At 38.0% G+C, this 15,899-nt stretch overlaps 1 protein-coding gene across 4 annotated transcripts in view; it reads right to left on the bottom strand.

The window, feature by feature from the left end:
* Window positions 1–9,629: 9,629 nt before the first annotated feature.
* Window positions 9,630–15,899, bottom strand: part of CAB39 (calcium binding protein 39) — a 68,263-nt gene continuing 61,993 nt past the window's right edge. For all 4 annotated transcript variants that reach the window (XM_073360032.2, XM_073360031.2, XM_073360030.2 and 1 more), the window contains 2 exons: window positions 14,311–14,454; window positions 9,630–12,210 (listed from right to left, as the gene is read on the bottom strand). In XM_073360032.2, coding sequence (XP_073216133.1) covers window positions 12,022–12,210; window positions 14,311–14,454 — 333 coding nt within the window. In that variant the 3' untranslated portion in view covers window positions 9,630–12,021. The remainder of the gene's footprint in view (window positions 12,211–14,310; window positions 14,455–15,899) is intronic.

The raw sequence follows: 15,899 nt of genomic DNA, 5'->3' as shown, positions 1-15,899 counted from the left end.
TCTAGGAAGAAAGAACATAGGCCATACTTACAGGATGGGGGACTCTATTCTGGGAAGCAAGATCTCTGAAAAAGATTTGGAGGTGTGGTAGATAATCAGCTGAGCATGAGCTCCCAGTACGATTCTGTGGCCAAAAGGGCTAATGTGACCTTTGGATGCATTAGCAGGCGAACCTTGAATAGGAGAGAGGTTATTTTACCTCTGTACTTGGCACTGGTGCAACAACCGCTGGAATACTATGTCTAGTTCTGGTGTCCACAATTCAAGAAGGATATTGATAAATTGGAAAGGATTCAGAGAACACCACCACAAAGACTAAATGATTAGAAAACATGCCTTATAGTGACAAACTCAGGGAGCTCAATCTATTTAGCTTAATAAAGAGAAGGTTAGGGAGTTAACTTCATTACAGTTTATAAGTACCTACACGGGGAACAAACGTTTAATAACGGGCTATTCAATCTAGCAGAGAAACATGTAACAGTCAAATGGCTGGCCATTGAAGCTAGACAAATTCAGATTGGAAATAAGGTGTACATTTTTAAAAGAGAGAGTAATTAACTATTAGAACAATTTACCAGGGGTAGTGATGGATTCTCCATCACTGACCATTTTTAGATAAAGATCGGATATTTTTTTGAAAAGATCTGCTTTAGGAATTATCGTGGGTAAGTTCTATCGCCTATATTGTACAGGCGATCAGACTAGATGATCACAATAGTCCCTCTTCTGGCCTTGCGATATATGAACCTAAGAAAGAGCAGGAAGCAGCTGGAAGAAGTTGGGGGAGAGGAGCACTGTCTTGCTGACCAGAAGGGGGGGGTATTAATACCCCATCCAGCCCCAAAAAACCCTCTCTTACCTTGACTGGGCTTGCACCTGTCAAATATAAAGGGAAGGGTAACAACCTTCCTGTACACAGTACTATAAAATCCCTCCTGGCCAGAGGCACAATATCCTTTTACCTGTAAAGGGTTAAGAAGCTCAGGTAACCTGGCTGGCACCTGACCAAAAGGACCAATAAGGGGACAAGATACTTTCAAATCTAGTGGGGGGGCCGAGAAAGGGTTTTGTCTGTCTGTTCTGTGTTCTTGCCGGAGAGAGATCAAGAAAGCAAGCAATCCAACTCCATTAGAATTATTAAGTACTAGCAAGGAAATGCATTAGTTTACTTTTGTTTCGGCTTGTGATTTTCTCTGTGCTGAGAGGAAGGTGTATTCCAGGTTTTCTTTTTGTAACTTTAAAGTTTTTGCCCAGAGGGAAATCCTCTGTGTTTTAAATCTGATTGCCCTGTGAGATTAGCTTCCCTTTCTTTTACCATTTTTCTTTCTAAAAAAGTTCTGTTTCTTTTAAGAGCCTGACTGATTTCTCTATTGTCCTAAGACCCAGGGGTTTGGGACTGTGATTGCTTTGTAACCAATTGGTTAGGATATTATTCTCAAGCCTCCCCAGGAAAGGGGGTGTAAGGGCTTGGGGGGATATTTTGGGGGAATAGGAACTCCAAGCAGTCCTTTCCCTAATTCTTTGTTAAATCACTTGGTGATGGCAGCGTACCCTCCAAGGGCAAAGAGTTTGTGCCTTGGGGAAGTTTTACCCTAGGCTGGCAGAAATAAGTTTAGGGGGTCTTTCATGCAGGTCCCCACATCTGTACCCTAGAGTTCAGAATGGGGAGGGAACTCTGTTAGCACTCATGAAATTTTCAAAAGGACCAGTTTTCCTCATGACCCACTGTGGGCATTACCCTAGTCACCCTTTTTTCCTGAGGGTCCAGTAAGGATATTTTCCCCCTACAGTCAGATTGGTGGAGGCCAGTGTGGATAGGAAGGTTCACTTTCCCCACAGAACATCTGGGACTCAGGAGTTAGGTTCTAACATTGTAACTTAGTATTTAAAACCCATGGCAGATGTCCAGTACAGGTACTCCTTACGGAAGGGATTCAGTTATCAGAGAAAATGGATCAAAAGAAGATTTGAATGAAAGCATCTTTTACGGGAGCTGAGGGAGGTTGAGGGCCCTACATCTGGTACAGTGGAAAGCTGACTGCCTCCTTTTAGAGCCCCCTTTTAGCTCAGACAAAGGAAGGGCAGCGGAGCACCAGCATTGGGATGGCTGGGACCAGGTTGCAGATTATGTAGAAATGATTAAGGAATGATGATGCCCTGCACTGTTAAATTCATTGCCAGGTTCTTCCAGATATTTTAAGAGAATAAACTTGCAGCCTAATTAAACCACATCCATCGCCTACTCTCTTTCTTCCAGAGTGGTCAGACAAGGCTCTAGTTTTTCTTCTTTGTTCATTTGTGCTCGTCTCAGTGATGCACAGGGATAAAATCCTTGTGCTGAGTGATCTCGCTGAAATAGGGATAAGAATAATAATTTTGTTATGTGAAATCTACAAACCAAAAAGCATAAACAAATCATAGCTCATTCATGATAGGGCCTTTAGCAAGATAATATGGTATATACCAATGCAGGTGTCTCCAAGAAGATGGACGAGGTGCGGAAGGGGGGAGAATGAATGCATAGATGACACACAAGGTAGTAAATAAGTTATCCATATTTTTAATTGCCTCCAAAATTTTCTTCTAAGGTAAAACTCCCCACATCTAGTGTGGGGCCATGGAAAGCCCTGTGTGAGTGATCCCAAAAGAAAAAATAAGCAGTTGGGTTCTACATATGGTCATGGATATATCAAAACTGCTCAAAATATCCAGAATCTGCAAGCCCCCTGCATACCATGGAGCCAAGCTCCGTGGTGGCTCACCCTATAGACATGTAGAGGGTAAATTATTGTAGGGCAATTGGGTAAGTGGTAGGGGTCAGTGGATCCATTAACTCTGCAGACCCACTGACCACAAATCCTGCACAGTGCGTGTGTAGAAAGCTATGTCTGCTACTAGACCACAGGATATAGTAATGGACACAGGCTGGCTAGGCAAGTGCTTCAAGTCCAGCCTCTGGGTGGGAGAAAGGAGGATTCCATCTTTCTCAGTCCCAATATTTGTCCACCCTGTGCAAAGCCTGTTTACCTGGGCTTTGGGGAGAGTCGTGGTGGGTACCAGAATTTCAGCCCTATTGACTATTATCCATCTAACACATCACTTTTCTCACAAGGAAGAGGAGAAGATGACAAAGAAAAAGGAAATGGCAGGGGAGCTCATTAAATCCCCATAATAGCAGCCCATTTCTCCTTTTATTAAAGTCACACTTTTCATCTCTGTTTTTAATTAAAATATACAAAATTCGAAATAGATTTGATCCCTTAGAATAGTTACATAGGCTATTTCAGAAGAAAGTTCAGATTCTGGAGTCTAGCTAAACTTCGCCTCCCATTCCACTATCAAAAGTTACATGCTATACATGCATCAAACTGATAGTACATATTTTCATGATATTTAAAATATTTATTTACTTGGCATATCGTAGATCTATCTTCCCTGTAGAATCTGCAGTACCTTTAGTCTGAGAGATACAGTCATTTTCTTTATTGGTTATTGATTCATACCTGAAGCTGAATATTTTGAGATATCTAGACCATCTTCTTGCCCACATCAGCTGAGATTGGTCTTTGTACACAGTGTGATCTAGATCAGGCAAACAAAAATTGTTGGAATAGTATATTTCTTTATTTCCACTTACCCGTACTCAGAGGCTAATAATATGTGTTTTAATACTATGGACTGACAAATGTAGTGCACAGGTTTGTCGTTACAGCACCCGGTAAATGGAAGACAAACATGTAACCGAAATCATACCAATGATGTTTTATTAAACTTTTTAGACATTTATTTAAATATATAATGTACTATATATTTGGAGACAATAGACATTCGATGAGCTGCAGAGCCATATCAAAGAACATTGAACCATGGTGATAGCCCTGTGATAACTGTTATGAACCAATTAAAAAGTTTGCAAAGCCTATTACATATATACAAGGAAGATTCTAAAACATTCTTTCAGTTAGCTTCTCTGGGTTTAGAAATTTTGTAGTGGCTTTTAAAAAGAACTGTACACAGATTCCTCCCACTAAAGTATTATTAGAGAATATCTGAATTCTGTCATGTGTGGAATCATCCCTTTCATTATCAGACATTTACATTGCAAATTATTAGTCAGATAACTTCCAACAACAACACTTTCCTTTGGGTAATTTGGCAAATGAAGGCAGACAGCTTGATTCCGATGTTCACACCTCCTGTGTGTGCACGTAAACTCAGATAACAGCCTTATTTCAAGAGGAGACTATTATTTCTCATTACATTACTGTAGAGCAAATTAACACATATACATGGAATTATACTACAAGTGTTTATTGAATCTTTATTCCTTCAATGTTAGTATAAATTATTACTGCTTGTCCCTGTTAATGAACTGGGGAAAAATACAGAGAGCCACACTATATAAATAGATTTGTTTTAAAGCATCAATATTCATTTAGAAGTCAATTAGGAAATTGAAACACACATATTAAAATGCAGATTTTAATAAAGCATTTGATATACTCTCTCATGAGAGGTTATACACAAAGTTCATTCAAATTTGGGATTAGAGAACAGTTACATGGAATGAAAAGAGACTGAAGGAACAAAAACAAAGGGTAAAGATAAACACCAAACTATTGAATGGAGGAATGCATCAAGTGGGATACAGCAGGGATGCAGTACTTTGTCCTGTCATATTTAAAATGTTCTCTGATGATCCAGAAAGGGGAGTAAACTGACATTAGTAAAATTTGTAGGTAAGATTACATTTGGAGACATTGGCAACATCAGTTAGGACAGAGGAATAATACCTAGTTCTCATGAAGGTTTAAAATGTGCCAAAAAATAATAATAAATAAATACAAAAAGATTCAACTTAGAAGGATTCGTATCATTTTACCCAGTATATTAATTTGTAACGTATGTTGAATGGGAGAGAGCAATATCAAAGAAAGTAATGCGCAGTAATATAGGATTTAGAATTTTTTTGTTTTAAGTCTTGTGACAAGATGGCCTATGCACGTATGGTGGGTGCTGAGCTTTTCTTGGGGGGGGGGGGAGAAGGGGAGAGGGAGGTAAGACATCACCCCTTACCCCTGCTCTTGAGTGCCAAGAGCCCCGCTAGTGGCCCGGGAAGGTGGTGGAGGGAAATGGGGAGGGGGTCTAGGTTTGCTCCTTGCTCTGAATCCCAGTCCCTCTCAACCCTTGCGGGTTTCTTACCCTCGGTCCTTAAACGCTGGGGGAGGGAGTCTCCATGCCCTGCCGGGGCAGGATCTCTGTTACTTCGGTTCTCTGGTCTTTCAAATCTCACAACACACCTCCAAGCTCCAGTCCTCTCTCCCTCCTCCTACCCTGACTGCCTGAAGCAGGGGGATTTATTAGGTTCCTGACAGGGCTTTAATTGACTACAGATGCTCCAATTAACCTGTAGCAACCCTCCCTAGTCTACAGGGAACCATGCCTTAATTATGCTAGGGCTTATATATTTCCCCTCTATCGCTGCTCCCTTACCCTCCTGTATCACAGTCTGCAATATGACATGGCAGCACAAAAAGATCAAGGCAATTTTGAGCTGCCTACACAGAGGCAGAGTATGAAAACAGAACCAACTCTCTCTCAGTATTATTCTGGCAAGACCACACCTGGAGCACACACTTGGTATCACGATACCAGAAAGATATAGAATTCAAAGACTGCATGGCAGGAAATTCAGAAAAGATTAACCAGAATTAATAGGGGCCAGGAGGTGCTGATTTATAAGTAAGGCTGGATTTTAAACGTCACTATCAACCAAACAATCCTTTATAAGGTACTAGACATATTTTCATTGCACACTTGAAGAGACAAAGAACTTCTACTCACAATATTAGCTTGTAGGAACTTTACTTTGAACTATTTCAAAAGGCTACGTATAATTTGTGAATAACTTGCTCTTATTAAAATTGGTTGTATTTTGGAACCAGTTAAATGTTCTGGAATGGCTTCTTCAGGGAAGTTTTTGTTCACTTGGAAGTTCATTCAGTTCTAGCAATCTTCATAGACACAAATTGCCTGGTTTTACATTCCTGCAGTTATCATTTAGCAATACAGAACAACATGAGAAGAATATTCTTGCACTATGGACTACCTATGCATAGACACACTTATATGCAATACATTTCCAATCTGGACAATATTGAGCAAGAACCTGAGAAAATAATGTTTCTCTTTTCACTGAGTCCAGCTGAGCCATTTCTTGAATTTCTTGCATATAGATTCTAAGGTATGCTTTCCACTGGACACTGTCCTGAAAGGTTGACATACTAGAAAAGATCTGATCCTCCAACTCTAAGTATATGCAGCCTGGGCAGGGTTAAAATCTCACTGCTTCAAATAACTTTGCAGTTGGCAGATAAAAACAACCATTCTGCTCCTGACCAAAGCTTCTGGGCACAAATTACAAGGGTATTTTCTGGCTCTCTACTTAGAATCCTTCCCTGCGATGGTTAGTAAAGCAGCAAAACTCAGTATCCTGTCATTCACAAGCTGAGCTTTACCTTGGTTTTCCTCATACTTCAGATGTACACTGTGCTAACTTATTAATGATGTTTGATGTTTTATGAAAGGAACAATGTCACGTTGTTAGATGCAGGTCTCTTGGCAAGAGATGTAGTCAACATTGGGGGTACGGAGAAACGTTCGGAGGGGTGCAGTGGGGCCCAAGCCAGCCCCCACTGGGGCAGGAAGCACCGGCCAGCCTGACTCTTCCCCCAGCCACAGTGCCGGCCCCAGATCCCAGCCCCAGCTGTGCTCCCTCTTCCCGCTGCAGCTCTGCTCTCAGCCCAGGCTCCGGCCCCGGCTCCTGACCACGTCTCCGCTCCCAGCTGCCGACCCTGGCTCCTAGGGGGGCATGAACAGATTCCATTAAGGGAAAGGAGAGACCAGACTGCAGCTGGAAGCTGAGCCATGGCTGGGAGCAGAGCCGGGCCCGGAAGCAGAGCCGGGGCAGAGCTGGGAGCATAGCAGGACTGGGTGATGCTCCTTCTCTGCCACCTGTGGGGGCTGCCCTGGGCCCTGTCACGCCCTCCCCCCACCCCCCGGATGTTCCTCTGCACTCCCTGTGGGGGGCGCACCCCCAGTTTGGGTTCCACTCATCTACAATAAAAGGACAACTCAGAGAAAACAGAATGTGGCCTTGGCTGTGAGTCAGAATAGCAGCAGGAGAAAGTCCAGATGAATCTCCATGCTGGAGCTCTTTCACAGGCTGCGATTCAGAACAAATGTACATAATGAAAAGGCTTTGGTCACTGAGGCAGTGGGAGTCGGTGGCACATACTGACCACTGAGGGAGAGAAGACTTGCCATTTGGCTACCACTACTACTGCTATAGAACTTTAATAAAAATAATGAACAGCTAAGGACCGGAAAGCAGGAGACTAGAACAAAAATCCTGAGTCTAACTAGGCCTTCGTTGAAAGGGCCTTTGTTCCCCAATGAAGTAGTAAATACTGAAGTTTGGCTGAGGCTATGTATGACAAATGCACAAAACCACAATGTATCCAAAAGCTTGGGTGACATCCATAATAGAAAGTTTCTTACCTATGAAAGAATCAGAAACAAGCTTCACATTTGTGATGTGTTCCATGCAAATTTTATTCTGATTCTTAGCAATTCCAATCCATAAGGCAATTCATTCAGTAAAAATCTGTGGAGAACACACATTTTAAAGTTAATACAAAAACCTCAATCTCCCGTCCTCTCCCACCCCCCCTTAGCTATCTCATCCAAATACTTACATGGAAATTTTCATCCAGGCACCTAAGAGGACACCTGTCCATTTTTAAATGTCATTCCTTTAATTTGTGATCTTAGTCTATAAAGTATTATAATATACTGCATTTTAAGGGAAAAGATCTATCCTAAAATTGAACCAATATAACCTAAAAGGATCAAGTGTGTGTAGATTATTGATCGAGAGTTATAACATGTTGAATAATTCTTTTAATGTGACATGAATATGCTGCACATGGAAAAAAAACAATGTAAAAATAGATTTTCCAATAATTAAAGAGAATAGCTATATATATCTGCATCAAAAACCCTGCAGTTTTTATTTGTATTGCATTGATTCAGTAGACTGGCAAGTCAGCCTCCTCTAGCTGGTAGTGGTAGGCATGAAAAATGGACATAATCAAAGGCAAAAAATGTTTAAGTATAGAGACTACAAAAACCAAAGAACCAACTAAGAATAAGAAGTGATGAGGTCAGTGGAAATAAACCCTAAATTGTCACAAGGCAATCCCCAAATATGTCGTATAATTGTTAACTCAATGCTGAAAGAAACACTAAAGGCCTGGTTCAAAGCCTGAGACCCCCATTGACTTCAGTGGGCTTTAGATCAGGCCCTAAAATTGAAACAAACAAACAAAGTAACAGAGAAACCAGGCCACCATTTGCTAATGCGAAGCAGTTATTGTGTTTTTTGTGCAGCACTCCTTTGCACCTTTCTCAAGAGTGGCTTTGAAAGTGCCATTTAGGATCATTCTTTTATAAGAACGGATCATAAAAACGGCCATATTGGGTCAGACCAATGGTCTAACTAGCCCAGTATCTTGTCTTTAGACAGTGCAAACTGCCAGATGCTTCAAAGGGATTGCGCAAAACAGGGCAATTTTCAAGTGATCCATCCTCTCTCTCTCTGTCCAGCCCCAGCATCTGGCAATCAGAGGCTCAGGGGCACCCAGATCATGGGGTTACCTCCCTGACCATCTTAGGTAACAGCCTTTGATGGACCTATCCTCCATGAACTTAACTTGGATTCAAAAGGATTAGAGACAGTTTTAGCCTTCACAACATCCCCTGGTAACGAGTTCAACTCGTTGTCTGTGCATTTTGTGAAGTATACTTCCTGCTGTTTGTTTTAAGTTTATTAAATTCATTGGGTGATGCCTGGTTCTTGTGCTATGAGAAGGAGTAAATAACACTTCCTTATTCACTTTTTCCACACCAGTCATGATTTTGTAGACCTCTGTCATATCCTCCCTTAGTTGTCTCTTTTCCAAGCTGAATTGTACCAGTCTTTTTAATCTCTCCTCATATGGAAGCTGTTCCATACCCCCTTCTCTGTACCTTTTACATTTCATATATATATATTTTGAGATGGGGTAACCAACATGGCAGACAGTAATCAAGGTGTGGGCGTACCATAGCTTTATATTGTGACATTAGATATCTTCTGTCTTATTATCTCTTTCCTAATGGTTCATAACATTTTGTTAGCTTTTTTGACTGACACTGCACACAGAGAGCACATTTTCAGAGAACTATCCACAATGACTCCAAAATCTTTCTTGAGTGGTAATAGCTAATTTAGACCCCCTCATTTTGTATGTATAGTTGAGATGATGTTTTTCAATGTGCATTACTTTGCATTTATCAACACTGAATTTCATCTGCCATTTTGTTGCCCAGTCATCTAGTTTTTTGAGATCTGTTTGCAACTCTTCACAGTCTGCTTTGGATTTAACTACCTTCAGTAATTCTATTTCATTTGCAAACTTATGATTCAGAAGTGATGCAGCATGTACTCCTTTAAGGCACTACAGAGGTGAGTATTCAGATCCACATGAAACTTGACATTTTCAAACACAATAAAGCACATAATGGATTTTCTTCAAAATTTTATTTCAATTTAAATTATGGGGCCAGCCAGATTTTCTGGTAAGAAATGCATTTTTTCCTCAGGAGAAATGAAATACTTTCATGGAAGTAGAATTACAACTGTATACATCAATATTTAAAAAAAACAACAACCTCACATTAAATAACTTTTAGTAATATCTTTAAGCCTTCACGCAGATGAGAAGAAATTACTTCCAGTACAGTAGAATTTAATATGAATAGCATGTCAAAATGATCTTAAATTTAAATACAACTTTTTCTTGAACGCCAACATTCAAATGCTTTCATATGTTAAAAAACTTATCATATCCACTGTTCCCCAGTCAGAGAGAGAAAAACCAATACCCCAATCCAAATTTCTTCACTTCTTTACATATATAAATTTTAGCATTTCTATATTTTTCTAAAGTGGAAGCCTTGTGTGTTATGGAGAATAATTTGGCAAATAATGTTTTCTTCCACTCAACTACGATAAACCAAAATATAAGACTGTTAGTGCTGAACTATACCACCATCTAATGGCCAATTTTGCCTGCCTACAGAAATGATTTTAAAAATAGAGATCTCTCATTTTCAGTAAGATTAATTTGCTATTTTCCAAGAGACAATATAAATCAGTTTTCTATGGACAGATTAAGAACCTTAAATAGATCAATGACAATGTTAAGAGCCATTTTATATTACGAGAGTGAAAACACCCAATTTTCTGGAGCTATTATCTGATTTCCCTCACAATGGCTTCAAAATTAGCTAAAATGTCAATCAGGGTTTTCATCTTGCTAATTGAAAATAATTGTAATTAGTAAGAGGAAAGGAAGCAATGAGAAGTTTTATGGCATTCTCAATCAGGTTCAGCCATGCAGAATTTGAACATTCAAACTCCAACTCATACGTTGGTTGTGATTTTAGCATAATTATAAGATGAATAGATATAATTTTAATAACATTGTTTAGATATATTTAGTAGATGTTTTTTGTTATGGTCACAGTAACGAAAGACAACATGGTGCAAAATCAGTTTGTTTGTTTTTTTATAAATACTGACAGTTTGCAGCATTAAAGAACAGGATTTGACAAAATTAAATCATTTTGTTACAAGTAGGCCACCTATGAAATTATTTTTCTTGAAGTCAAGGGGAAATTATTCACTTTCACAACTACTGTACTGAGATATCTACTCCAAGAAAGGAAAGGTGGTCTCTATAGACTCCCCAGAAGAAAAAGGAATCAATATTAGTTTATCATAATCTTGACCATTTGCAGAACACAGCGCTAATTTAAGTGAATAAGGCCAATATTAACCAGTAAGAATACAGATTAAAGGATTCCAGTTCTATATTTTAGCCTAACCTAATTGATGGCACCCCATTAGATAAGTGAATACAAATAAATTGTTTTTTTCCTTTTGATGCTGCAGTATTTAAGAAATGTTAAATCAGCATTCTCAGATGATCTGAAGTATTCAGCTACATATGAGCATTCATTTTGCAGAACTCAATATTAAGTAATAGTTACAGACTAATACAATAACATTCCTCTGCTGTACAAATTAAATCATATTTTTAAAGAAATGAGCAGCCTAGGAGTTATATACAAAAGAAACCAGCAAGCATTGTTGAAATGAAATGCGAAGTGTCACTGCTAGCTCTACTGTTTGAAATATCTTCAAAGTAAAATTAACAAAACCCTTAGAACATATTTCCAAGTTTACAACTCAATTCTCAGAAAATCATGTCAAAAAAAAAAATCTATAAAGCAGTGAAAGGCATATTATATACATTTTCCTTATGAACCTTAAGATTTCACTCTTTTAAAAGTTGCTAAGTTGAGTTTATTTGCAAGACAACTGTTTATCCCAATAAGCTCACATCTTAGATACATTTCCCCTTTGATTACAAGTAAAGCACTGCACTTTTTTTTTTTTTTTAATCAAGGCATACAATTTTATACTATGGTGCCATGTATGCACAGGTCACATTGTGCTCATATCTCAAACAAGGTAAGTGCAAACATACGATTTAATCAGATTTGCAAGCATGCAACCTGTTGCTTAACTACATTAATACCTTCTTTCCTAAACCAAACTATCATCTATGTTTGCTTTCATGAATCTAGTATCTCTTTCTCTAGGACTCCTAAACCAAGCAGTGTCTTTGAATTCTGAAATGACACAAATATCAAGAAAGTCCACATTGTGCAAGAAAGCAGCAGCTATGTTTTTCAACTTGGACTAAAAAAGGAGAGAAAAAACAAAAACCGTTCACTGAACAGCAGATTAGCAGTAATGTTCCTCATGAATTGATAAGAGTGCCTGATGCTGAATATCTAACCGCAAATGCTGAATTTGGGTTTAATATTTTAGGGGTTTGTTGGAGATTAAGCTTCTTGCTGTGCTGGTCTCTTCAAATCCCTGATCTGTTTAACTAAATAGGTCTTCTCATCATTAAATTGTTCATCCTCGGTCCTGTCATTCTGAAACTTGCTGAGGAACTCAATAAGTTTGGTCTGGTTCTTTAAGAGGATATCTAATATAGGCTGTGTCTTGTTAGGATTGGCTACAAACACCTGCAACAAAAGAAGAGGGATTTTAGCATAGGTACAGGAAACAGAAGGATCAGTTAAAATTACACTTAGCTAATAAAAAGTGAGATGATAATGGTTTAAAATAGGGCTGTCAAACGACTAAAAAACTAATTGCAATTAGTCACGAGATTAAAAAATAGTCACAATCACAGTTTTAATCTCACTGTTAAACAATAATAGAATACCAATTTAAATTTATTATAAATATTTTTGAATATTTTTCTACATTTTCAAATATATTGATTTCAATTACAACACAAAATACAAAGTGTACAGCACTCACTTTATATTATTTTTATTACAAATATTTGTACTGTAAAAAGATAAGGAGGACTTGTGGCACCTTAGAGACTAACCAATTTATTAGAGCATAAGCTTTCGTGAGCTACAGCTCACTTCTTCAGATGCATATCGTGCATCTGAAGAAGTGAGCTGTAGCTCACGAAAGCTTATGCTCTAATAAATTGGTTAGTCTCTAAGGTGCCACAAGTCCTCCTTTTCTTTTTGCGAATACAGACTAACACGGCTGTTACTCTGAAACCTGTAAAAAGATAGTTATTTTTGAATTTACCTCAGACAAGTACTGTAGTACAATCTTTATTGTGAAGGTGCAACTTACAAATGTAAAATTATTATTGTTTACATAATAATACATAATATAATTATATAATAATTAATATAATAATAATATAATATTATTGTTTACATAACTGCACTCAAAAACAAAACTATGTAAAACTTTAGACCCTACAAGTCAAAGCATGAAGGAGCGTGTGAATGTTTAGCATATCTGGAACATAAATGCCTTGTAATGCCAGCTACAACAATGCCATGCAAACGGCTGTTTTCACTTTCAGGTGACATTGTAAATAAGTAGGCAGCAGTATCTCCCATAAACAAACAAACTTGTTTGTCTTAGCGATTGGCTGAACAAGAAGTAGGACTGAGTGGACTTGTAGGCTGTAAAGCTTTATATAGTTTTATTTTTTAATGCAATTATGTAAAAAAAAGTCTACATTTTTAAGTTGCACCTTCATGATAAAACAATTGTACTACAGTACTTATACGAGTTGAACTGAAAAATACTAGACTTTGTTCACCTTTTTTACAGTGCAAATGTAATAAAAACAAAGGGAGCACAGTTCACTTTGTATTTGTGTTGTAATTGAAATCAATATGTTTAAAATGTAGAACATCCAAAAATATTTATAATAAATTTAAATTGTTATTCTATTATTGTTTAACAGTGCGATTAAAACTGATTGTGACTTTTTAAAATCTAGTTAATTTGTTTTGCACTAATCACTTGAGTTAACTGCAATTAATTGACAGCCCAAGTTTAAAATTATGAATGTTTTCTCTCCTAAATATCTGCACATGAAAAAACAAATGGAATATTTGAGAAGATTAATCTGAAATGAAAACCAGTTTTATATGTTACTGAGGTAGACTCTGAGGGCCCAATTCTGATGTCAATGGGAGCTGCCTGGACATCCTGCTGCAGGCACTCAGTACCTCATAGGATTGAGTTCTGTAGCAAGTGCATGATTTTATATATCTAGCATCATAGTTAGAGAGACTAGAGATGGTTTAAAACCTTTCTGCAGGGTTACTCCTGAATGGAGCTAACTCCTCAACCCATTACTAATCATTAGTTTATGTCTACTATTAATCAAAAAGGCAACTTGTTTTAACAGACAACCCGTGATTTAGATTTTTCAAAACTGATTAGTTGATTAGAAATACTACATGTACCCTCCATAGTATCATGTAGCAGGACACAGACCTGTTTAAAATCCTCAGAATGATTCTGAGTTATGCTCACAAATCATAGCATGCATTCATCCCCTTCATCATGCTCAATTCATACAGAATTTAAGAGGAAGGTTATGCTAACAATAACCATACAAAACCATTTAGCATTTCCTGAATAAGTACTTTTCAGCAAAAGAAACAATCGAGTAATTTTTCAGAGCAGACAGATCTGAGGTTTGCCATCATTATTGACTAACCTTACTACCTGTGTAAATGAGGCATACTACAGAAGCTATTCAATGAGTTTTATGATTTTTGATACCATACCTTAAAGACATGAAAGGCCTCAAACTGAATGTTGCGACTCTTGTCTCGTAGAAGATTCATCATTAGTTTCAGATTTTCAGGTTTACTGATGTATTTTGTCATAATTGTAAAGTTGTGTCTGTCCAATAGCAATTCACCAAGCAACTAAGGGTGGAAAAATGTGACAGAACAATGAAGTATTACTGAAATCTTATGAGTTCAAATACAATTTTTTCATAGGAGTTGTGAAGAACATTGAGTAATTGACGTCTGTCAAAAAAAGAGGTGTAACCAACTCTTGGGTCTCCTGATTCCCAGTCCAGTGTATTTTGATGTGGTGTTTTTTCCATTCTCTCTCTCTCAGCATGGCTGAAAAACTGCCTACTTTTCTGTCTCCCCTTAGCCTGTGACTACACTACCACTTTTGTCGGTAAAACCTTTGTAGGTCAGAGGAATGAAAAAACACACCCTCTGGCCGGCATAAATTTCACTGACAATTGCTGATGTGGACAGTGCTATGTCAGCAGAAGGGGCTCTCAGTACCCCTGTAACGAATGTCATTGCTAGGTGATAACTAGCTACTGTACCATATCTATGCTCAGCAGTCTGGTATCTGAAATGGATAATTCGATGTCATAAGTCAGCTATCCACAATCAAGGTGGCATCCTTCCTCCCAATTTTATAGATGAGGTAAAAGAGGATCTGAGAGGTTGCACAAGATCATTTCTACCAGAGCTGGTAATAAAAGCTCGGTCTCTACTATAACTATAGTTATAGTAACGATCTCTACTATAACAGCTATAAAGAAGAGTCATCCATGTAGCCATGCTGCTTTGCATAAAGATCAGGCCAAATCTGTGTTCCTGGCTCTGGCATCTGTAAAACAGGATTATCCTTACATGGCCATCTCTACAAAGCACTGACACAGACATAACAGTCTTTAATTATAAAATCTGATACAGTACAACACGGTTTTGTGGTTAAGGTACTGAGACTGGTATATAGGAGGAACCAGGCTCTATCCATGGCTCTACCATTCCTGCATGATGTTGGGTAGGTACTTTTCAGGTGGTGGTCACTAATGATTACAGTCTTTGCTTATTTTTGCATCATCTTAATTTAAAAAGTTACATTTTCTTTTTAAAAAAGCAAACTTTAACCTAAAATAAAAAGAAAATTAAACAATATAAACAGTAATTAGCACTATGACAATTATATTAGTTTGTGGTTAAATGGACCAACTCCGCTTTTTAGTCCTTTGTTGCACTTTTGAGGTTCCCAATGAATACTTAATCTTCGGAAATTGATCTTTTCTACTACATCTGTTTTTTTTACCACTCTGAAAAATGTTAAAAATTGTCTAGTAAATGATTACAAAATGAAAACACTGACTTGACCTTCTACACATGTTCCAAGTCTGAAATTACCACCCAACCATGCAAACATACATAACATTATTGTGGGGGAAAAGGAACCTGTCTCTTATAATCTACTAACACCATACACAGTTAAAAAATAACAAAAGAAAAGAAAATTCCAAAAGAGAAAAAATAAACAGTTATGGTTGCTTAACAGGAAACCACCCTAATCACAGTGGTACTGGAACACA

The sequence above is a fragment of the Lepidochelys kempii genome, chromosome 9 (genome assembly GCF_965140285.1).
Source record: "Lepidochelys kempii isolate rLepKem1 chromosome 9, rLepKem1.hap1, whole genome shotgun sequence".
In the NCBI taxonomy this organism is placed as follows: Eukaryota; Metazoa; Chordata; order Testudines; family Cheloniidae; genus Lepidochelys; species Lepidochelys kempii.
The sequence above is the reverse complement of the archived record's forward strand: the minus strand, read 5'-3'. Positions and strand labels throughout refer to the sequence as shown.